Raw genomic sequence first — 25,249 nt, forward strand, 5'->3', positions numbered from 1 at the left:
GTCTGATAAGCGGGGGTAGCCAAATGAGTGACTAATATCGTTACAAATACATCATATTCTTTGTTTTATTTAGACCATATGTATTTCGTACAAGACCTGGTTGTGATGTATGACTCAACTTCGACTTGATGGAAAAATTGCACTTCCTCTCGACTCTGGGTTGTTGAAGTGAACACAGGTTTAGATTTGTGGGTTTGTTCTAAAGTGGAAGTTTGTCCTTATTTTTCCCCGCAGAAAAGTTGAAAAATGAAACATAAAGAGGGTTGGGGGTTAGTCGAGAGAGAGAGAGAGAGAGAGAGAGAGAGAGAGAGGAGTGCGCAGAGAGGAGGGGAAGACCTGTTACTGCTGTGCCAACTGCGCGGATTCACAAGCGCACGGAAATCTTATCCCAAAATACCAATATCCTGATTATTTTTCTTATAAGATAACATGCAACAAAATGCTTTTATTTAGTATTTTGAAGTAAAAGACCATCCTGTTTTGAACAAGCATTATCCTTTGACACAAGGATCCTGCGTCTCCATGCGCGTTCTTTTCCACAAACTCTTACCATTTTTGACATTTAACACGATTTAAATGTTTTGAGACTTGAACCGCGAGCATGTGGACGTTACCGAGAACCCGGTTTGCGCACTGTAATGGTTCGTCGAGCAGTGATGATAGAGAAATCGCCGTTAATATCGGCGGCGTGCGGCTGGTGCTGTGCGGGGAGCTTCTGAACCGCTATCCGGAGAGCAGGCTGGCTGAACTCGTCAACTGTTCACCTCGGAGTTTTGATGTGATTTCATCGCTCTGCGATGATTACGAGCCTGGGAAAAGAGAATTCTACTTTGACAGAGACCCTGACTCGTTTAAATGCATCGTAGAAGTGTACTACTTTGGAGAGATCCATATGAAGCGAGGAATCTGCCCTATATGTTTCATCAAAGAAATGGAGTTTTGGAAGATCGACTTGAGCTACTTGGACGAATGCTGCAAGAGTAACTTGAACGAGAAGGAGGAAGAATTGGCGGAGATTGCAGACAAGGTGAAAATGATCTTGGATGATCTGAACTGTGACCCCGCCGTGAGCCGCACGGAGAGGTGGCAGAAATTTATCTGGAAATTCATGGAGAAGCCGGAGTCCTCGCTTCCCGCACGCGTAATTGCCGTCTTGTCTTTTCTATTCATTTTGGTGTCATCTTTTGTAATGTGTATCGGGACTATACCGGACCTTCAAGTGGAGGACTCTGAAGGGAACCGTGTTGAACATCCCACCCTGGACGCTATTGAAACAGCCTGCATCGGTTGGTTCACTGTGGAATACGTGCTGCGCCTCGCATCATCCCCTAATAAGGTGCGCTTTGCTCTCTCCTTCATGAATATTATAGACTTCATGGCCATCTTGCCGTTTTACGTAGTATTGATTCTCACGTACCTCGGCACGGCCATGATGGAGCTTGCCAACGTGCAACAGGCGGTGCAGGCGCTCCGTATCATGCGCATTGCGCGGATCTTTAAGCTGGCGCGCCATTCATCTGGCCTGCAAACTCTAACCTACGCGCTGAAACGAAGCTTCAAAGAGTTAGGTCTGCTACTCATGTATATGGGAGTAGGTATTTTTGTGTTCTCCGCTCTCGGGTACACAATGGAACAGAGCCACCCGGAGACGCTTTTCAGAAGCATCCCACAATCCTTCTGGTGGGCCATCATCACCATGACCACTGTCGGCTATGGGGATATCTACCCAAAGACCACTCTGGGCAGATGCAACGCGGCCATCAGCTTTCTGTGCGGTGTGATCGCCATTGCGCTTCCAATACACCCCATCATCAACAATTTCGTAATCTATTACAACAAACAGAAAGTGCTTGAGACCGCCGCTAAGCACGAGCTAGAACTGATGGAGCTGAGGTCGCTCGAGCTTACCATGAAAAGCAACTCGCGCAGGTGTGATGCGCCCGGGAGAGCGTGGGAAGGTGCCATGCGCGCGTCGCGGAGCGATACATTCATTCCTCTTCTTTCGGGAGCGCAAAGGACCGAGTGGGAGTCAGTGAAGAAAAAAAGTCTGTCTTAAGACGAATATTGAAAGAAACTTGAAAAGCACTTTAAGTTTTACGAGAGTGTTTATTAATGTTCATTGTGTGCCGCCTCGTCCAAGGAGAGGTGTTATTTTCACTGATTGGACGTCATTTTATTGACGCGTGGAAAAGTTGCTTTTAAGTGATATTTTGTCTTTAATTAAATAAAGTGCATGTCAAACTCAATATGTCTATAGTTTACAGAGCTACAGGTGCCTCTCTCGCTCGCTCTCTCGCTCTCTTGCTCTCTCGTTCTCTCGCTCTCTCGCTCTCTCTCGCTCGCTCGCTCTGTCTGTCTGTCTGTCTGTCTGTCTGTTAACTCCCCCACAAACACTATTTGACTTCTCCACCAGGTTGCTCCACATCTTTGAAATTCTGTTTCATGTTGTTCCTGACTCAACAATCCAGCACAGAGACAAAAAAACAAGTGACTCACTGAATCCCCCCGAACAAGCAGGAATTTTATAAAGAGCCACTGGGGGCTAAGAATAGGAACCAGCATGATGTGGGCTGGTGTCAGTCATGAGAAATGATACACAGCGTGTTGAGAATCTGTGTCTGGTTTATATAGAGCAGCATCTGAACATGCTTACACAGTGGGGGGTTCTCGCACACACCCTCGAAACGCTCCGACAAGATTGCAGCCCTGGCACTCAAACAACAGATAGCTGACACTGTTTATATTCACAGCGTGTGCAGTTTGGGTGTGCATCTGCGTGGGTTTGTGTGAACTGTTTATGGGTGTTTCTTCGTTAAAGTTAGTGCTTGTGTTTGTTGCTTTTAGACGTCCTTTTAAATAAGGTTTATACTGAATATTGTTAGTGCACGTTGGAATCTTTATGATTTGCACTGTATGTTCTTAAATTCCAGTGCCATGACACTGGACTCTACGTTGATTTAAAAAAAGTATTATAGTCAATAGTATTATTTCAGAAGTGTGTTGTGATGTCACACACAGGCCCCTGTGTACCGCATGCCTGTAATTGAGCCCACCTGTGTGGGGTGCTTGATTTGCTGTAATCTGCTTGGGTATTTTTCCAGAACTGTCCATTCTGCCAATCATATCTTTTGGGCCTTCATCACCATGGAAACATAGAGGGTTATAGTTACTGTTCTTAGAACAGCCACGTTTACACAATGAAAAACGGAAACGTTTTTCCTTTGCTACTTTGTGAGTAGTGATGTTGTTGTTGTGTTAAGGAACAGAACGTGCCTTGGACACATGCACAGTTATAAGCCAAAAGTTCTTTTATAATACCGTTGGTTGACGTATCTGTGTGTTTAAAGTCTGGCAAATGTAAATAGTATGTCTCCGCTGGTCTTATTGGTGCAGCAAAACCACATTTTGCTGGCGAAATGTCAGTACATGGTCCAGCAGCAAGAGCTCACAGTACGGGAAGCTGCCATATTGTTTTGGCTATACTCGCGCAACTGAGCACAAAATACGCATGCAAGCAATACTCATGCACGTGACATCATCGTTTTCAGAAAGCTCTGTCTGGCAGTTTACATTGAAACGAAAATGGCAGCGTTTTCAAAGAGTATCACTTTGAGACCCGTTTTCAAGAGTTTGCGTTTTCAGTCCCCTAAAATGGTGTTTCCTTGTAAACGGGCAGCCAAAATGCATAACTTTTTTGCATTTTCAGTTGAAAACAGTCTCGTGTAAACGGCCTCTAACGAAGTGGACCTAAATGATGTCACCAAATTTTGGACCTGTGTGGAACTGTTTGGTGTGTTAAAGGGAAATTAAATATAATAGGTAACATAAGCAGTATGAAGCAGGTAGGAATATAATAAGAGAAGGCCATAACAAAATCTTGGAATGTCATGATAATTTTTGTTGTGAATTTTGTTAGCTGTGCATGATGACAAATGTATTTTTCGGTAAATCATTTCAACAGTCAAAAGTAGAATCTTGTAAGATCATGTAAGTGTTTACAATTCAGATTTTTATTTATTTGCATTTTGTTTTTTTTGTCTCAGTGAAAAATACATCTACATTTGCAATTACATATTCATTTAGCAGATGTTGACAGAAAAACATTTCTACATCCGTGTTTTTGTCTCAGTAAAAATAAAAATGTACGTTTATTCATTTATTCATCACAATTGTGTCCAAAACGATTTACGAATTTACTCAATATGCAGAATTGTGCTAGATAATAAGATGTTTTCAGAAGGTTTTGTCAAAACAAAATTGAATGAACCCAATGATTAAAATAAAAACGATTTGCTAACAGATTAAAAAAACTTATCTTAACTAAAATAACTTTTTTGAACAGTATTTTATTTCTGTTTTACTGTTATACAAAACAAAAATAGGGATTTGGAAAATAATATTTTCAGCTTGTGTATGGTGAGAGAGAGATTTTCTGTGTATTTTGCATTTTATATAATAGATTATGGCTGAAGGTTTGCACATCCCTTTTAGTTTTAATATTAAACCTTTATTGGGAATGCCCACATTGGAACTTTAAAATGTAGAAATGTTTTCTTCTGTGAAACATTGTGCATAGTTGAAAGCGCTATAAAAATAAAATCGAATTGAAATGTATGTAGAACAGTGAATGTGACTCTGTGTGGGTGCATGCCTTGCATGTCAGAGCTGTGCATTGAACTGTGAGATTGAGTGACAGTTTCTTGTGCTGTAATCTCTGCGGACACGGGAACATTCTCTTATCCTTGCTGAAAATGTTTGCCTGCTTAAAGATTTTACCTTCCATTTAATGCAAACAAGATTACTGCTCCTCTTTTAAAATATGTTCAAGTGTGTGTCTGCATGTGTGCACAGGTGAGGAACAGGAAAGTGTGTTTGTATGTGTAAGAATATGTCTAGGAGCACTTTGCAATAGATTTACTCAATGTATTTGATCTAAAAAGCCTTGTCGATGCCAATGGTAACAACCACACACACAAGCAGTAGCATACACGCGCACAAACATATGAACTGTAAGCTATTTTAAAATATAAGCAGTGCATTACTAAACAAATAGATTTTCTGGAATATTTGATATCGGTTTCAATTTTTTTGCCTGCTTACAGACATTTTAGTTTTACATTCATTTGTATCACTGTAAATGTTCATTTCAGTCATTTATATACAGATGGGTGTCTAAAGTGGTTTTGATAAAAGGGTGAGCAAATGGTGCCTTGCAGTGATATTTGTCACAGCCAGTGTTGGGTAAATTTACTCTGAAAAAGTAATTAATTACTAGTTACATATTCAATAGTGTAATTAAATTACTGTACAAATTATTCTCTCCAAAAAGTATTTTATTTATTACTAATTCCCTCCTACATCAATCTTGATGAGAATTGATTCAAGGAGAGACATGAAACAGCTTATTTAATTCATTCATTCAAATAAATAACTATATTATTCTTATAAACTGACCAAAGTATACAAATGTGAGGAGAATACATTAAAGCATACATTTTAAAGTTAAACTTGGTGTTGTTTCCAGTATTGAATATATTACAGAGTATTAAGTCCAATTACATCAGACGTAACTGTAATTAAAAAATCAGAGTAATCCCTTCCTTCACGTTTTCAAGGGAAAAGTAATTAAATTTACTTAGTTACTAGTTACACCCAACACTGGTCGCAGCTGAACAAATCCTTACCATACCACTTACATATGCATTTTAATGAACCTTTCTGTCAGCCTCTGACTGCATTACTGTACATGCCATTATGAAGCTTAAGCGTTTGTTGACATTTACAATTCTGTGTACTCAAGCACTTGATGGCTTTAGATAATGAGCTATAAATATAACAGAGTGTTGTGTGTTTAGGAATTATACTGGAGAAAGTCGAAAAACGCCATCATAGACATTTGTATCAGTTTGTACGAGCCTGGCAGCTGTGGCCACTGACGTGTCAAAAGATCTACATAGAAATTCCTCAAAATATCTCAGCGTGCAAGAATGAAGTGAGAGTGAATAATCATTGACATTTTTATCCACCTTTGTATGAACAATTCCATGGTAGCTCCACAGATAAAGCATACATTGCTTTCCAAAAACCTGTGGGTGTGATTTCCAGGAAAAAAGAATTTATTCCACGTAGGTGATTTAGACTTTGGCTGAATATTTTTGACATCACAGATTATCTCTGATTGTTTTTGATCATTTGTAACCGATGATCATAGTTCTGCTGGCGCCAGCTCACGCCCACAGTTCTGCTGCTTGGTAGGGTTCTACAGCAAAAATAATTAGTCCAACACTTCGGCAATTCCAGTCTGAGATAATTACTGATACCCAGAGCAGTCCTTCACTCAGACAGAACAACCTGACCTTTTACTTCAAAGAGCACTGGAAAAAATCCTGTTATAATTGTTTTTTTAGATGGAAAGAACTGCTTTACATTTTGCCCATTAAAGAAATACACAAATGAGCGAAAATGAACTGCATGTATTAAATTATTTTCTGTTTATCATAATTCCCTTTTTCCTCTAGAGTTTATTCTTTTTTCTCTTTGTCAGTTCTGTGCCAAGGGGAAAGTTCAGAAGGAGCTTCACAGGGGCATCATAGGTAACATATTTAATGATTTCAAGGGTGTGAAGACTGATTCTTTTTGAAGGGATGCTCCAGAGGGGTGTGAATTGTGTGTTTGTGTGTTGAAAAGAGTGATCTGAAAGCATGGTAGATGGTGGGATAGATGTGAGTGTGTGGGCTGTGAGAGGAAAAACAAGCAGCAGGTTCAACTTGTATATTTATTAACTGATTGCACAAAAAACGGACAGAATCACGTTGTTGTCTGTTGACACAACTTGGATAGCAAGCAACGTGAGACTGACAAGCAATTTATTATTTATCAGGATGAGAGAGAGAGAGAGAGAGAGAGAGAGAGAGAGAGAGAGAGAAGATTTGAACAACAAAAAAGAACAATGAATAACTTTCAGATCATTTCAATTAACCTGTTTAATGGTGCAGGAAGTGGAACTGCTGGGAGGAAAGATGAATGGTCACATTTAATTGGTCCTGATGACTGTGTGATTACTTGCTTCAGTAACTGGCTGACAGGAGATGGGGAACGTTCTTGCAAAGAAAAAACTGATGATGTGATAAAACCAAACTCTGCTGGCACCTTTCCCTGGTTCAGTCTGACATGTGAACTTCTAAACTTATTTAAAGTAAGAACTGTCTTGTTCTTGGCAGGGCATTAATAGCAGTGCATTATTATAGCTTTAGGTGGACACAGGCGTAGCGATGTTCAGCTCCTGCTTGAAAAATGCTGGTTTTGGAAACTTTCATATGTGAATAGACAAGGAAAGAAATATATGGTGGTCTTGTTTTGAAGTGTTAAGGGCTAATGGATGCTGTTGTATTTACCTTCACCCTGAGTGTGTGTGTGTTGCTTTTGCAGTTGACACTGGAACCCATTAATCCAGTTTCAATAATATAATCTGTAGGTCAACATATCCCTCCTAGTTAAATATGCACAAGCATGTAACATTCAGTTATAAGTATCCCAACATCATACGTAGTATAGCCACATGTTAAAAAGAGGGGTCTAATATATTTCATTATGGAACCATTCAGCCAAAAATAATTGTTCGTAAAGCACCTTTTTAAAAAAAGCAAATCAGTCGTTGATAATTCTGGTATCACAGTATGAAGAATCAAGAATGTTAAATTTGTAGTTTTGTCTTGTGGATTATATGTAAACTTCTGTTTAAACTGCTTGTAAACCTGTTTTCATGCAACTGAGTTGTGAACATGAACTAGTGCAAGGCTGCTCCTCAAGTCTGAGTGGTGTGGGTGGCATCCCATAATCCTTTTCCAGGTTATGATCTGCATCTTTACCCTTTTCAAAGATTACGCTTTGTGTGTGTGTGTGTGTGTGTGTGTGTGTGTGTGTGTGTGTGTGTGTGTGTGTGTGTGTATGTAGGTTCTGAGGAGAGAGACAGTGAGAGAGCAAGAAGGATGGAGAACACTGTTGTTATGAGTTAAAAGTCTAATGTTTTGAAAAAATAAACATTTACAGTAGCCTCTATTCATAGATGTTGCTGTATTGTTTCGGCAGCATTTATTGGTTTATAAATGTAGCTGTTTTTACATTACACAAGCAGTGCCAGACAGAATACGGTTAAATTAATTAAAAAAAATATATATGATTTAGAAGATAATGCAATGTGACCGTAGAGACCCCATGTTCAGATTTTGGTCACTGTGATTTAAAAGTTCTGGTTTGTTGATGTTGGAACCCTTTTCTTTATTAAAAATAATTTTATATTTGTTTGTACCCAGGTTGGGTGTTGACAGGTGGCCCACAAGTTGACCTTTCCTTTGGATAAAGTCCCTGGCTGTTCTGTCCTTGAGTCTTTTTATTGAACAGATTAATTGGAATTCCCTCTTTGGCCGACCTCTCCACCTTCTTCGGTCGGCCCTGCAGGAATTGGTCACACAGTCCCATGCCCTGGTTTGCATTGTGGGTAAATAAAAGTGTTTGTAAATTAATATTATAGCTCAGTTAACAATTATATGATAACACCTTTTATTTCCAAAACGTCCAAAAATGATTTAGTAAATTTATAAATAAGTTCACTGAAGAACCAGATCTATTTGGGAACATTAACGTTTTGAAATTTGGTTCCATTGGCATAATATTCTTAGAGTGTTTAATGTACTGGGGCAGAGAGATTGATTTGGCTTTGCTCTGTGAAGGAATGACTACATCCATCTTTCAGTTCTACGGTAATAAACTCATGTCAGAGCAGCAGCACGTTTGCATTCATCAGAGAGGAATCTTGACAAAACACACAAGCATAAAAAAGATGTATGCGCATATATGTGATTATGTCATACATCGCAGAGATTAATGCAGGCTAACAGTAAGAGAAGCACAGGTCAGTAGAACGTTTATATTGATAAACTATTAATCACTCAGACACATGCACACGTGCACGCCCTCACATTGATATGTTTGTGACTGTACATTCTGTTGGAACTGCTGTAAGATTAAAAAGAGAAATGCATCATGAATCAAGCACAGAAGTAACATAGTGTAGTATGTATAGTACTGTATGTGTGTTTGCCTCCAGACAAGCTAAATCATTGGTGAATTTTCCAATTCTAACCTTGTGTGAAGACTTGAAAAAATATTTGCAAGGACCAACTTGTGCACCATTTTAGTATCTGTAACTTCAGGAAATATTAGTTTTAGCTTTGTCTACGTGAATGTACGCAGATGCCCATAGGGAGGGGTTAACAACATTTTTGGGTCGTCCAGGCAAAATCCTCCATTGACAAATTTGTGTTAAGCGTTTTATTAAGCGTTCTTAAAGGGTTAAAGTTTGAGTAAGTTTTGTTTGTGATGGTCAATACGGTTCTATATAGAACTCTTAATCAATCAAATTTATGTTTAGATTATGTATTTACTTTATTTAGATAAGTAGCGTGTAATGTGTGTGTGTATTATCACATAGAAATGTGAAAATGACAGTACAGGGGTGGAAAGTACTCACAAGCACACACACACACACAGGTTCTGTGAAGAAGCTTTGAAGCCATTCTGACTGCAGACTGTCTGTCCGCCCTGATGAGCATTTATTTTGGTCTGATTTATTTTTTTATTTTGGTCTGATTGGTGTATATAGCCAAAGCTGTATATACAATTCGTCCTCCTTCATCTAACAATATTGACTTGTTTAAATTCACAAAGACATGATTCTCATAGATCTGCTTCAAAGAACGACCATAAAGCAAATCCTCTGCATGGATTACTTTTTGTGATTTTGTACAGACTTTTATTACAAATTACATGATCATATTAGCGCTAATGCATTATGAGAGCATGTCCGAACTATAAGATTGTGTAAAACCTCCATGTTATTCCCACATGTTTTATGAATGTTTTAAACAGCATCTTGTGTGGAAGATAAATATAAGGACATTTCAATATTAGATAACTGTTTAGTGAATATTTGATCAGTGACCTGTACACTCTTTAAATGTAAAAATCTGGTGTGTTTGAATGTGACCCTATATGTTGGACACACTCAGGCTACCTGATGTTAACAGTCCAGTGATCTCTCTCTCTCTCTCTCTCTTTCTCAATCTCTCTCTCTCTCTCTCTTGCTAGATCAGGGGGCAGCAGGTTTCTTGGAGAGCATTTGTTGGCTCAGTAGGAAGCTATTGTCTATTTTATATGTCCGGGCAGATCCCTGATGCATTTGAGCAGGGTGTGTGTATAGACTTCTGCTGCTCCAACTGAGTAAAGCTGTGATCACCCATCTTACCCATCAATTGTAATATTTTTTCAGTATAGAAAACTTGGTATGAAAGGTGCAGTGTGTAAGAATAAACAGGATCTAGTGGTGAGGTTGTGAATTGCAACCAATGGCTCACTCCATCCCTCCCTTTTGTTGACTGACACAGCACTAAGATGTCGTCACGTTCTCACTTCTTTGCCGGAGGAGATGATGTATTAACAAAACACACTAGAGCAGTTTGTTCATTTAGGGTTTCTGTAGAAACAACATGGGGAATTCCATGTAAAGGGATCCACAGTGTATGTAGATAGAAATAGCTAATTCGAAGGTAATTCTTCAATATATATTTTATACAAAGTTATATATATTATATTATATTGCATTTCTGTTAAAAAATCCTCCAAAATCTTTACACACTGGACCTTTAAGTGTATTGTGACTACTATTTTGAAATAGCTAATTCAGTGCTGTTGTTGCGTGATTAGACGTGAGGTAATGACGTAATGTTGGTGAGGGAAAGTTTAATAACCATGGTAGATGTTCTCTACTTCTGACTTGTCTGTTTTCCTCTTTAACTATCTAATATAATTTCAGATTTGGCATGTTATATCTATCCGGTAATTTGAATACGCAATGAAAGCATAATTTCTCTATGCTAAGCCATTGTGGATGCCAATGTTGCTTTTTTACAATTTGTCTCTGTCATGGTAGATAAAAAGAAATTAATTACAGAATCTACAGGCTCAGATTTAGATCTGATATCTTATTTGTATATTTATGAGATTCAATAATTGCAGCATAAACAATAACTTATGCATCGTTACATTTCTGTTTGTTAGTAAATGTGTGCATGTGTGTATTTGCCTGCATCTTTAACTGGCATCAACTAATGTTAGCTTTCTCTCCCTGTGTGTTGTGTGTGCTTTTTGTGTGTGTCTGTCATTTTCTCAGTTAATGGGGGCTTGTTTCTGTCAGTTCCCATGGTAACGTCAAGCTAATGATGCCTCTGTACCTCTTCAAGACGTCTGACAACCCAGTGGGTTGTCTGTGACATCCCAACTTACAAGGCATTGTGTCCCACACGAGCCTGTGAGTGGTACCACATCACTCCTGCGTGAGTAAAATAGAAGAACTTCAATTCCTCTGAATCTTTTAAAAATTCTAAACCGAGACAGAAAGACAGACCGTGAGCTAGAGAGAGAGAGAGGGGGTTGATGGCTTTCAGTGAACTACTTCACTGAGACTTTAGTAGTCTTAATAGACTTGCTTGTAGATCATGACACCTATAACCAGATTCCCACTTCAAAAAAGGATCAAATAAATGTTTTAGTGAAAATGAATGTGCTTTTACAGAGTCTTAAATGTCCCACGTTTGTATGTAACACAATATTTGACAAAGTTGCGTGTCACAAATGTAGCATACCCACAAAGCAGAAGGGAAACCAGAATGAGGATTATACAGAATAAACTGAGGGAATAAAAACATACTTTTGTTGTTTTTCTCCTACAAAAGCAGAGACAACGGGGGGACGTAACGCGTAAATCAAATTCATAAGCTTGTTGCTCAAGACACAGAAGAAAACTGCAAGACATAATGAGACATAAACAAAATTAACCTGCTTGTCTTCTGGCTTTGTGTTTGAACTTGTTCCTCATTTACATTTGGTTGAGCTAACAAACACATAGCAGATTCACACCTGATATTAAACACGTGCCTGGGAGACAGAGAAAAAGAACACAGGGATTGTGAATAAACAAGCGTTCAGTGATAAATCGTTGATGCCAAATGGCCCACAGACATAGCTAGTGCGGAATTCACATGGGAATCTGGTGGCGATTTACACAAAAGAGGGAATTTCTGAGTGAATCTTTCATGGTTCTCTGTTTTACGATAATAAAACGGTCTTCTGAAATATCGATGCTGTGACTTTTCAGACTGAGGTTCTTCTCCTCAAAGCCCAAAGTAATGCGGCTTGAGATTGTCAGCAGCCCCTGACTTATTCACCTTTTTTAAGGCACACTTTCTTGAGAAAAGTCTGTGACAAAAGGCTCTGTGTTGAGGCTCACTGACTGTGTATAAGAGAACAGAATCATAAAGATGATTTTAGACTTTTAAAAGTTTTTTTTATAATGGCGAAATATTAGCTCTTGTCGATATTGGGTATTTTGGCATTTATTCCATGTTCACTTTTAATGACATAAAATTCCATAGTTATCAATGTTGACTAAGTTTGATAGCATGTTTAAATGTTTTGAATTTGAAGGGGAAGAGTAAATACATTTTCTATAGGCTATCGCCATGATTTATCGCATCCAGAATAAAGGTTTGTGTTTACATAATACAGTATATGTCTGTGTAATGTGTGCATAATCATTTTGCATTTATAAAAACACATACATCCAAATATTTAAGAAAAAAATATACATAGTATAAAAATGAATAAACATTTATATATATTTTAAATGATTGGTTAATATAAATAAACACACGTTAATATTTCCTAAATATATATATATATATATATATATATGTGTTTATGAATACAAAAATGTATTATGCACAGTAAACAGACATATATTAAACACAAACTTTTATTCTGCATGCGATTAATCGTGATTAATTTTTTTTTCTCTGTTCTCGTTCTCAAAAAGAAATACAAGGGGTCGATGACATGCACCCTTGAATCCATAAAGTGTCTGAAACATTGCAAAAGGAAATCACAAAGTACAAGTAAATAAATCAGATGGGAAGAACAAAAGCACATTCACAATTCAATTTGCTTTATTTGATTGCAAAAGCTACTATTCTTTCCCTCAAGTCCTAGCCCATCCACTTTCATTTGGCTTCATTTTTATAAATGAAGCAATCTGGGGCCTTTTTCAAAGATGAAAGCATAGACAAAAGATGGAGAGAGTTCAGTTTGAAGTTCACTATCTTAATACTGTATTTGTCAGTTAATTGTAATTCTTTGTTTCTCCATCGCAGCACTTAATCATTAATAATTCTAGGGTTTTATTGTGAATAGAGGTCTTTTTATAATATATTGCAGGGATTTTAGTCCAATCAGTTGAAAAGAGTGTATGCAAAAGAAGCTTGCTGAGATGAAACCTTTCATCTCACCGTGACATTTTAGAGAAGCTGTGTTACAATAAAGGTTTATGAATGAGAGCTTATGTTGTTTTCTGTCTCTGACATCCTGCAGGCTGACAAACAACTTCATACACAGCAAACAAATGAAAGGAACAGTGTGAAATACAGATGGAGTGAATCTACAAAACCTTTTTAATATTTAACAGTAAATCTTCAATGGCCTTTGCACAAGTAACAATTTATAAACTATTTATGTTCAATCTATATTCATCTATTGTGGTGTTTAAAAAAGTGTGGATTTATTTACATGCTAGAGGTGTGTGGAACTGCAGTTGAGAAAACAGCACAGGTGTTGAGTTTAGCCATAATTTAAAACACCAAAATGGTTAGATTTGTGGCTCTCGTGTTACTGTAGTATGTGTATATTTGTGTGTGTAAATATAACCCACTCTTTTAATAGCTTATTTATGTATTTACACATGCAGCTTGTCATACACAGATACTGGTAGAACTGCCTACAGGGCATTTCTGTACTGAGGCTACTAATGAGTGTGTGTGAGATGCAATACAATATATTTTTTCAGAATGGCTACTACTTTACACATCAAATTGAACTAATGTCTTCTGTTCTACACAACAAGCAATTCATGTTTTTTGTCCTTAGCATCTTAAAAGCGGTCTTAGTGTGATGTAACAGGTTGATTGCTTTTATTACTCTTCTAAGAACAAACTATAAATTACTTCAGTTTGGTAATGTTTTCAGGTATAATAAATGCAGAACATTGTGTGCCTTTTAGTATTTTTATGTTTTTGTACAATGTGTTTTTTTCAGAGAACAAATTGACTATAAACAAAAGAAGAGATGTTACTCTTTTGAGCAACAAAACATTTTCTATTTAAAACCAGTGGCCTTAATTCATTTTAAATTAGATTCAATGGTTTGTGTTTGATGACCCCACTGGTTAGTAAGAAAGTGGATCAATGAAGCCCATGCAGATCAATTACAATTAGCTGCACCACAATTTCTGCACTTCAAGGCCGCAAAGCCGGCAAGCAGTTTAATCACATATCTCAAGCTCGAACTGAAACTGACCTCTGAAAAAGCGTGGTAAAAGCTTTCTCAAAGCTCTAAACATGCTGGGGGGAAGAACATCATTGAACCATAAAAATAATTTTCAATCTATCATACTTAAAAATCTGACTTTGCTCAGACTTAAATTGTCAAAGGCTGTTTGGATGATTGGAGAAAAAGACAGACTCTCTTATTCTCGGCCTCTTCTTCATCCTCTGTTTCTTCTCCATGTTTATGTTTTATCTCGTTTTTCCTCCACTTCTTTCATTTTACACCATAAAGCTAACACAGCCGGAAGCTAATGAAGAGACTGCTTTCTCTCACTATGAAACTAAAAAGCTGTACACAAATGTAAGGGGAAATAAATGATTTTCACAGTACCAACAGCCTGGGGCCAAACAGAGCCACTCTTTTAGTTCAGTGATGGTTGGAAGAAAAACAGAGACAGAAATGCAAGCGGGTTACAGGTTTATGAAAGAGCCGGTGGAAATCTTCTCAATAAGCTGACAGTTTTTGTTGGGTTTTATGTGAAACTGCATAAAACTAAAAGGTAGGTGAACTGAAAGTCAAAGATCAGACCCAAATCAACCAATTTTCAACTTAATATTTTATATACACTTAGCTGCTGGGTAAGAGAAAGTCCTTTAAAAAGGCAGTAAAACCAAATTGTGATATTCATGTAGACAGATTGGACATTTGCTTAACTGCTTCAGAATCTATTTTTATGTCCAACATTATGACTTTAATGATCAATGCTGAGTTAGTAAAACTCTACTGTAATATTTTGGAAAGGACTCCAATATACCATGAGATGCCCCTGAAGTCAGAACAGAAGCTTAAGCTTCGGAATTCAATTCCACAGGTGCCGCTGAGTTCATAACAATACACACAACAGCTCCATCTGTTCCAGTAAATTCATTTAATTCTTTGCTTGTAAACTTGTTTGTTTATACTCATCTCATGTAGGGCCGAGTACTTTTCTCATTTATCTTCAGAATGTTCAGAAGATCAGCAATGCACTAAATGTTCCTGCGTGATTTCCACAGTGGGCCTCCTGCAGTTCTGGTCACATCGTACTTATTACTTTCTCATCGCTGTTGTAACAACATCTACATAGTAGCAAAATTCAATAAGTCGCTACCAGCTTTATATTAACATTTATTCATTTGCCGAACGCTTTTATCCAAAGCGACTTACAAGTAGGAGAGCATATAAACAATGAAATGACCTGTTCAGAAAAACTCTCACTTCTGATTTTTGACTCGGTGTCTGATAAATGTGTTTATGAGAACTTTTGATTTCAAGCTCTGTGGGAGAAAATTGGCTTTTATTCCTCGTTTTACTGTTACAGTGTCCCGGACCTTGCACATTATTAATAACAACGAACTAAAATAAACTGGTCGTAGAATGTTTTTTGGACATGGTATTAGAAATTTCTTAATATTTAATGTGGTTAGATAAAAGCGAAGTTAGGATTGCAGGTCGTCACCTTGAAACCACATGGATTTTACATTTCAGGCATCATTTAAATAGAAAATGATTCATGATGCAATCCCGGTTCCGTAGTAGCATCACAATTCTAAGGATTTTTAATCTCTATCTTTTTAGTTCTGTTATCTCATTCATTTATTTTGTTTTACTTATTCGCTTTTACTTCAACCTTTGGTGCATTAAAGGTTTTTGGACGGATCTGTTATCTCTCTGTCAGTCTCTGGATGAGCTTCGATGATAAACAAATCTTGTCTTATTTAGTTCAAGAGAACTACGCTTCTACCGGGAGGTCTAGAGATGGGCAGAGAGGGGGAAAGAGAGATTGACAGAGAGATAAACACAGAAATGAAGAGAGAGCTTCTTCTGTATTATCAGAAGGTTAATTACTGTGATAAGCAGCGGAGTGGTCCGGTCTGTGGAGGTTTCCAAATAGCAATACTCTGCTCACACACACACGTGCATGCTGTGAATGTTCATGTGTCTCTTGCAAGCTGTGCGTGTGTTTGTTTGGATGTGTGAAATGCAGATTGCTGCAGCTCTAACATGGCAAGGACCTGCCGCAATGCAGTGCTTGAGTGTGCTTATGAATTTCAACACCATAATTTCTTTCAGATTTATTGCAGAACAAATTGTCATTATCATTCCCCCAGGCCATCTGTAGATAAAATGAATAAAAGTCCTGATTAACCTTTAAATAAACATTTGTATGAGGGGGTCCTGTTGAATGTTAATGTGAATGTTTATATGTTTTCAGGTGTCTGTCCTGTGAATGAGTTTCTTCATCACTGTGCTCATCGTTAAGATTTAGACCATCACACCCGCAATATATGAAACCCACAATGCAACACTTTTTTATGTGCAGCACCTTTTTATGTTCTTTCTGAGCTCATTGTGTCTGGCGATATAATGTATTTGCAGGGTTGAGATAAGAAAACTATTTTTTTTATTGATCCCTGTAATGTAAAAGAAACCATTATGATGTCAGTAACATTAATTTTCTATGTATATGCAAGTAAATGTACTAAGTGACTAGACATCTGCACCACACATCTATCTGGAAAAACAGATTATATTGATAATTCAGTCATATACCCTCACTTTATATCTTAATATACCTGACATACACATAAACATGTCTCTTTTACTTTGTGGTAGGGGGATTGTGGCAGGGGAACAGATTTATAAGATGTGCATAATGTTGCATTATTGATTACAGTCAGGAGCTATCTTCATGCCCTGCTGTTCTTTCATGATCTTTACTCTCTTTTCTTTGCCCCTTACTTACAACAATTCATGATTTGACCAGTGTAACCATAGTCCAGCCGTAGTATAAAACTACAACACATTTTCTATTGTAGTACTATGTTTAGCCTATTAATCGAAAAAGGCTCACCCTATATTACCTCATTATTGCTCTTCGTTTCTCTTCTGAAATGTATGATTCAGTTATAAAATGTAATTAAGAAATATAGCTGCAAGCAGAAATTGTGGGCACTCGCACTGTTGTGCAACGGCTACATGGTGGCTCTCAGAAAAATAATGCAGTGGCCACATGCATTTCAGTGCTCAAGTCTGATCCATAGATTTGACTGCACCACCATGTAAGTTTCATTTTGAGAATACTGAAATAGACCCAGTAAGTCTTAGGTAAAGTTCATCTCATCCTTTAATATCTCTGAAAATAAGAGAGAGAGAAATCCTTTCATCTTGTTCATTTCACATCACACCACCTTTGGATATATGTATTTTACAGATGTTTCTGTATATATCTGAAAGATATACTGTACGTCAAATTATATAATGTAATTACTTTTCTACAGTATGTAACAGATGCCAAATGAATGCTGTTCAATTAATTTACTCATTCCTTTACTTTCTTCTAAGGAACGGATTGGAAAAATATTGATGCTTCTCTTTTCCACACAATGAAAATATATGGTGATTAAAGCAGTCTCGGAAATCCAACCTAATATCACATTTTCGGTTTTATAGAAGATATACTAGTTTGGCACAAAATGCTGAAGAGTAAAAAATGTAATGTCATCTAGATATGTATCTTACTTCCAAGGCAAGAATGTTATTATTTTTTACATGAAGATTATTATTACAATATCAGAAGTATTCATAAATACAAACTCCTCTTTTTATGCATTATTCATTTACAACTCGATTTTATGATGACCTTAAACCGTTTATTTCCTACGGATGAATCTCAAACAAATGCAATATCAGATGTAATTGTCTCGCTTCCTCTGTGTTATCTGTTGTTTGTATAGTCAGTCAGTGGAAAGGGTGACTGAATGGCTATTTTATATGTCCTCTATCATAATCTCACTACTACATCCTTCATTCTGTCCCTTCCACTCTGCGTCTCTTTCTATTTAATTTCTCTGTTGAACGGTCTGGTGGCATTTGGAGATTCCTGCTGAGCTGAAGAAGATGGAAAATGTTCAGAAAGGAAAGAAAGTGCCTTTTCATTCTTTTTTGGTGTGAAAGGGTCTATGTTTTGTAGCCTGTGCTCTTTACATTAATCAATAATCCATGGGGCCAGTGGAGAGGTTTCTTTATGATGGTGTTTGTGTGTGTGTGTGTGTGTGTGTGTGTGTGTGTGTTCAATGAGAAAGAGGGACAGAAAAAGACAGCATTTTCCCTTGCAGCTGGACGTGGGGAGCTACAGGACATCTTGGGCCAGTAAACCCACTCTCACTGCGTGCAAAATCATTCTTCTGTCACACAAATGCATACACAGAAATCATTTTGCATGATTTTAATAATTAGAGAACATTGTGCTGGTGACTGATGCAGCTCTCACTAAATATTTACACTTTTATCATTTTTGCAGTGTTGCACTTTCTTTTTTCTTTTTTTCCTTCCACTTAATGCTCCATCTGTGATATCATCATCTCTTTCGTTAAGCTAACAGAACCCTCATCCACATCTGATCGGGGTATTCTGAGATCTACCTTTTTGCTGCTCAATCCGCAATAGACGTGAATCAGTGATTAAAGCCCTCAGTCACACACACCATCATTAAATGCTGATCTAACTTTAATGGGGACGTTGGTGATGCGGGAAAAAACACAGCAATGCAAGCCCAGTGTATGACTCAGCGTTTGTGACATCACAGGTCTGTGATCATGTTGCTTTATTTGGCAGAAAGGTGATATTCAACTCATTTAATCATTATACACAATAATGCAGAGCTTACTGCACTCCTTCATTTCATCTATCCATTTTAAGCCTCAGAGACATATACAATATACGAAATGACAATAAATAAGAATAGATATGACAGATTCTATTTTGCAGGCTTGATCGAAAAATAATTTGAATGTTTGTTTTACCTTTATACTTTGGACTAATCTTTTTATAAGACATTTCCTGACAAGGAAACACCCTCCGTGTATAAACAGATTGGGAGTGAATTAATCAATGGATGGTTGAAAAAAACAATGCTTGTGTGATACTACTGTATGTGTGTGTATTTTGATTTGATGAGTGTTTAATAGGGCTGTCTTTCTATTCTCAGGGTCTATTTTTAGTGCATCCCAGCATGGCGAGAGGTTAATGAAGGAAGGGAAGACATGTCTAAATTATTCACACATCCCCACTGCTCAACTTCTCACTGACCTCGACCTCTACTCGGTACAGTAACAATAGTACCACCTATACTAGATAGATAGATCCATGTGCTGAATATCCTTTTCAATACAGCAGATTTAGTATTTTTACTGGAGCCTGAGGCTTGCTGGAAGATGAGTAAAAGCGCCTCTCTCTGAATAGACAGTAGAAAGGTTTCTGAGTTCAAATTAAATGTTTAGGGGCTCTGTGAGTCAGACCCATGGGGCTCCTCATAGTGGTATATACGGAATGTATTTTCATTGTAAAGCACATGAAAAGTATAAAATGATTTTTGTGGCATTTTCATCCGAAACATGTACAGTTTTACGTGCTAGACCTGATAGACCGCTTTTATCCAAAGCGACTTACATTGCATTATACAACACATTTGTATCTGAGTATGTGCAATCCCTGGGATACATGAAATTTCTACCTTTAATACCTTAATAGACTGAGAATACAGTACTTTTTTACTTACTAGTATTTTTACTCAAAAAATGTTCCAATTAATAATAAATTTGATTAATTTGCTCAAGTATTAAAGGACCAGTGTGACATTTTTTGGAGGATCAATTGACAGAAATGCAATACAGCATAAATATATCTTCAGAGGTGAATAACGCCTTACATAATGAAAAACATATTTGAGTGATTTTTGATGGATTTGGGGCATTATTATGGTACGTCGTGGCAACGTATATGGGCCGGTCCAGGTATGTGATCACAAGGTAGCTGTGTTAGCTGGGTAATATACACTTTTCTGTTGTGTGACAAACTCAGAACACATATTTGAATGTCACTTTACTATAATATTTAAAATAATATTTTATTTTATTTATTATTATTAAAAACATTTTAAGCGACTAAGAATACTTTATGTGCAAAAAAACAAAATAAGGAGTTTAATCGATATATTATCCTCTGTCATGCGCCATGCGGCGTTCGCTGCCCAAACCGAATGCGTCGACGTGCTCTTTTGAATGCGCATCATAGACTAACAAAACAGAGGAGAATATTTCGATTGAACTCGATATTTTGGTTTGTTTTTCGCACATAAAGTATTCCTGTCGCTTCAAAGAAATTCAATTGAGCCACAATGAGTGGATCGACCATTTAACAATGTCTATTTCTGGACATTGTCAACAACTACATGAGGAGGCCTTGAAATCCCTCGGATGTCCCTAAAATATATTTATTTGTGTTCCGAAAGACGCTGGGAGGTCTTGTGGGTGATTAAAAAATAACACAATTTAGATTTTGAGGTGAACTTTTCCTTTAAGCAATTCTCTGATGTTTTATTGCCTTTATACTGGGAATCCCTGAGCATTGGAAACATATTAATCATTCCTGGAAAGGTCTAAAAAGTTCAAACTTTCTCCAATCTTTTAAATGGGACTTTTATTTTTATTCTGTTGGATAGTTTGGATTCTGGGTGTGAAATCTAAATATCTCAGATTAGTTTTTTTACTGAAAAAAGTATTTGCCATAATATATTATAAACATGATATGCTAAAAACCAGAGGATAAGCAATTATATGTTTACAAAACAATTATTACTTTTTGTTTTTCTTTCTTTTCACTGGCAAATTTAGCTTGAAAACATATTAAAATCTATTGTTTAATTTCTTACTTTCAAGCTTTTTCAGAGTTCAGATTTATTTCTTTACTTTCTCATGTATCTGACCTGCACATTTGTTTATACTTCTATCATCTCAAACCTCTCCATCTGTAGTCTCTCTCCAGCCCATGAGACCGATCAACATCTTTCTAGGATGTCTATCAGAAGTTCATTGGTGTGATAAAGGTGTCCATTCCGGCTCTGAAATAGATTAGCCTCTGTATTGTGCGCAGGGAAACACACATTAGTGTCAGTGAGGGGAAGCAGGTTGACACGGATTGGATCAATACTAACTCAGATACACAATACTTAAGAAAAAAACATGAATGCCGCAGCTATGCAGTCTTGGGAGATTGGGAGATGCCTCTCTATCACATCAATAGAACTCTCTAGAGAAAATTACCATGTAAAGAGTGATCTCAGTATGTTGCACACCTACAGTGCTTGGTTCAATTGGGTTCAACAAGTGTGAAGCAGCCCCTTATGTGATCATTAAGCAAAGGAGAAAGAGAGGAAACATGCTTTGTCACCACAGAGAACCGAGGTGAAATGTTCTTTGTCTCTGGAGGAAGAGATGCTGTCACACAGTGAGTGTTTGTTTATCCCTAGTTAACACATCGGACATAAGCCTAATGCAGTCAGACTGACACTATTATATATTAGCCTATATATGCTTTTATATTATATGCTCTTGTATGTTTATATGATATTATATCCTTTTTGCCACTGACCTTGAGAACCTCATTCCCTGTTTACATTTCACTCATTATGATATACAGGGTACAAATTGTCTTTAGGTTCAATACATTTATTTTCGGGCGAACCATTCCTTTAAAATGTTCTCTTGCTATTTATGTCATCCATACAGATACATGTACAACCTTTACCCGTACAGATACACGTACTTCCATTCTTGGCTTTTCTGTTAGAAGGTTTGCTTGGTCTGACATGTAGGCAGAGAGAGAGAGAGAGAGAGAGAGAGAGAGAGAGAGAGAGAGAGCTGAGTTTAGAGCTTATCACGTGGGCTTCCTCTCACCTGTGTGTGGGAGTCGGTTACCTGATGACTGTATTGTAAGGTCTCCATGCAGAGTCTACATGAGTATTCTGAATGAATCACACGCTGATTCGATGATGCTGGCTAATCTGAATAGAAAGCTTGTATTTCCAAAAAAAAAAATGTGGGGACAAAGATAAAAAACTGAAAATACAAGCGAGTGAGAATTAGAGAGTCTTTGCCGTTTCTTATAATTCATTACCCTGAGTAGAGAGGCGGAATGTACAAAGGTGCAAACTATTCATTATGACTGTCCGCTGTTTATCCTTTTTGTTCCTGAGCTTTAAATAACATTTTGACAAAAGCGTACGTGCATGCCAGAGAAAGAGGGGTTGGGGGGTTTGTTGCCTAGACAACGCTATTTTGGAGTGATTATACACCTGCTGCTGATCGGCAGTTAGAGGCTGTGATGGTCAGAGAATGGGAAAATGTGGAGAATTTCTTGCACAGAGTGGAGTAGTTACTTTTTTTGTTTATGCAATTAACAGATATATTAAATTAATTTTATATATTTGCATTTGTTAAAAACACATTGTTGTGATGGATGAAAAAATCATGGAAGGACAGTTGAGCCAAAAACACAAATTCTGTCATCATTTACTCACCCTCGAGTTGTCCCCAACCTATGGATACATTTCAGAGAGAAAGAGAGATATTTGGAAGAAGGCTTGTAACCAAAAAGCTCTTTGCCATCATGTTGTTATTGTGTTTTATTGTGTTAGTTAGCTGTTTTTTGTTATTATGGTTTAAATAAAAATAAACCAACTTCAGTTTGATATTACTTGGAATGTACAATAAAGAAAACATGATTTTTAGTTATCTCTTTTTGGAAACAAACTCTTCAATCTTCTTTTGTGGTCAACAGAACAAAAAAAGTATAAAGCTTGCATACTATACCAGAATGGGTGAACTGTCCCTTTAAGTGACTTAAAAATGTTAAATTGTTATTTGTTCCATTTAGCTGTTAAACAAGTCAATCTCATGAAAGGATTTTTAGACGCTTCTTTAAATGGCAACCAGTGGCGGCGTTTCACCAAAACGTAGGGTATGGCAAAATTTCCAATAGCCATACAACAACGACACTCCAAAGTAATGGAACCACAAATTATACCACATCATAGCTGACTGTTAAAATAAAAAATAATAGTTGCTAATTTATTGGCATATGTCTAATAAAGAGTTCTCTTCTACCCTCAACCTTAACATACTTTATTATTAAAACACATCAATAGGCCGTTTTTATAAATATTTTCTTCATTTTGCTGAAAATTAATGCCTGTATGATCTAATATGTTATGTGAAAACGTAGACAAGCTAAAGGTGGATTCGAACCTGCAATGTAATAGTTGAAAAATGACTAGTTATGCATCTTAGCCACTACACCATTGAAGCTTAAGAAGACTGATTGTCGTTTTTACACTGTAAAACATACATGCTTCTGACGCCCATGCTAAAAATATACTGCTCTAAAATATCAGATTATCTTTAATGAGCATCAATAAGCACACTTTGTTTTCACTGTTTTGTCTGAATGTTAGGGTATGGCAACTGTCACACTCTGCCATACACAAACGCCGTCCCTGATGGGAACATACTATATAAACGTTAAAACTAATTAATGAAAGTCTGAACTACACTAAAGGAAAGTACTGAAGAAAACATCTAAAATGAAATGTGAGAATATTTATCGGTAAAACAAGTCTGTAGATGTTCTTTTTACTGTGTGATGTGTTTAACCTAGAGCACTCTCTGAAGACGTTCTCATGAAAGATTTATGTGCTGTCTGGACTGAAGTTTCCAGAAGTATCCATAAATAAGTCTTTGGGAGTTTTCCTTGGAAGCAGGCTTCTGAAATATTCTGTTATCAAAAAAAAATTCACTTAAAGTGCAAACAATGCACGTCCTATTAAGCAGCTTGCCAATTATAAACAACCACTGATAGGAACAAAAACATACTTTCATACGTGCATTTAAACACTGCAATATTTAAAGTGTTTCTTTTTAAATATTGAGTGACATCAGCTTTAGAATATTTTACTTGTTAATATTATTTTAAATATAACGTTTTGCATGAATTATTACTTATAATACCGTCTGTGTTTGTGTACATGTGTGTTTGGTGTGCGTTAGTGTGTGTTTCAGTGCATGTTATTAAATGTATTGCTTATAGTTAACATGTTTACATGTACAGCTGCTTTGTGACAATGAAAATTGTAAAGATTATGGGAAATATCTGTCCTTTATCAGCCACTGCAAAGCACTTTTTCCTGTATCAACAGTGCATCATAACCAATAATTGTGATATCTGAAAAGAATATCCATGCATGGTATTAATCTATTAAACATTGTTCTGACAGACTCACAACACTGAAGCGCATAAGGACGTGGCAACATGAAGCTCATATTCTATTCTACCAGATTCTCTTGGAGCAGATGCACACAAACAATCGGCAATTGTGACAGAAGTTGGAGCATTCTGAGTTGCACACAGTCAAACCGACTGTTTCAGATGCATCAGTGTGCTGCTTGATAAAAGTTTAAAAACAAGAAAAATATGCTCCATGCTGCAGCCTTGTCAAGAACTGCTCCCAAAGACAAGAAGAGATATACAGTGATGGTGCAAAGTTAATTTAGTTTTTGTGTACAGTTGGGTTCATTTGAAGAGATGCAACTTTAATAGTAAACAGTAGTAGTGAGAAGCACTAGTAAAGTAATTAAATATATGAAAAGACTTTGTAAGTTTATTTTTACCACCAAATTAAAATGATTTTAAAATGAAATTTAACATCTTCAGCTGTGCTGGTACATATGTTAATAACTTAAAGCAGGGCTGTCCAAAGTCGGTCCTGGAGGGCCGGTGTCCTGCAAAGTTTAGCTTCAACCCTAATCAAACACACCTGAACCAGCTAATCAAGGTCTCGGTAGGCAGTCTAGAAACTTCAAGACAGGTTGTTGAGCCAAGTTAGTGCTAAACTCTGCAGCACACCGGCCCTCCAGGACCGACTTTGGACACCCCTGACTTAAAG

The 25,249-nt window shown here is 37.1% G+C and overlaps 1 protein-coding gene across 1 annotated transcript; it reads left to right on the forward strand.

The window, feature by feature from the left end:
• Positions 1-353: 353 nt before the first annotated feature.
• kcnf1b (potassium voltage-gated channel, subfamily F, member 1b) lies at positions 354-2,238 on the forward strand. The gene has a single exon (XM_079473892.1). It carries the CDS (start codon positions 602-604, stop codon positions 2,054-2,056), a length of 1,455 nt encoding a protein of 484 aa, XP_079330018.1. The 5' UTR covers positions 354-601; the 3' UTR covers positions 2,057-2,238.
• The last annotated feature ends 23,011 nt before the right edge of the window (positions 2,239-25,249 follow it).

This window comes from Barbatula barbatula (assembly GCF_947034865.1).
Source record: "Barbatula barbatula genome assembly, chromosome: 14".
Classification (NCBI taxonomy): domain Eukaryota; kingdom Metazoa; phylum Chordata; class Actinopteri; order Cypriniformes; family Nemacheilidae; genus Barbatula; species Barbatula barbatula.

Bases quoted from the DNA above. Each gene is read 5' to 3' on its own strand.
- kcnf1b (XM_079473892.1), top strand. From the start codon at position 602: ATGTGGACGTTACCGAGAACCCGGTTTGCGCACTGTAATGGTTCGTCG.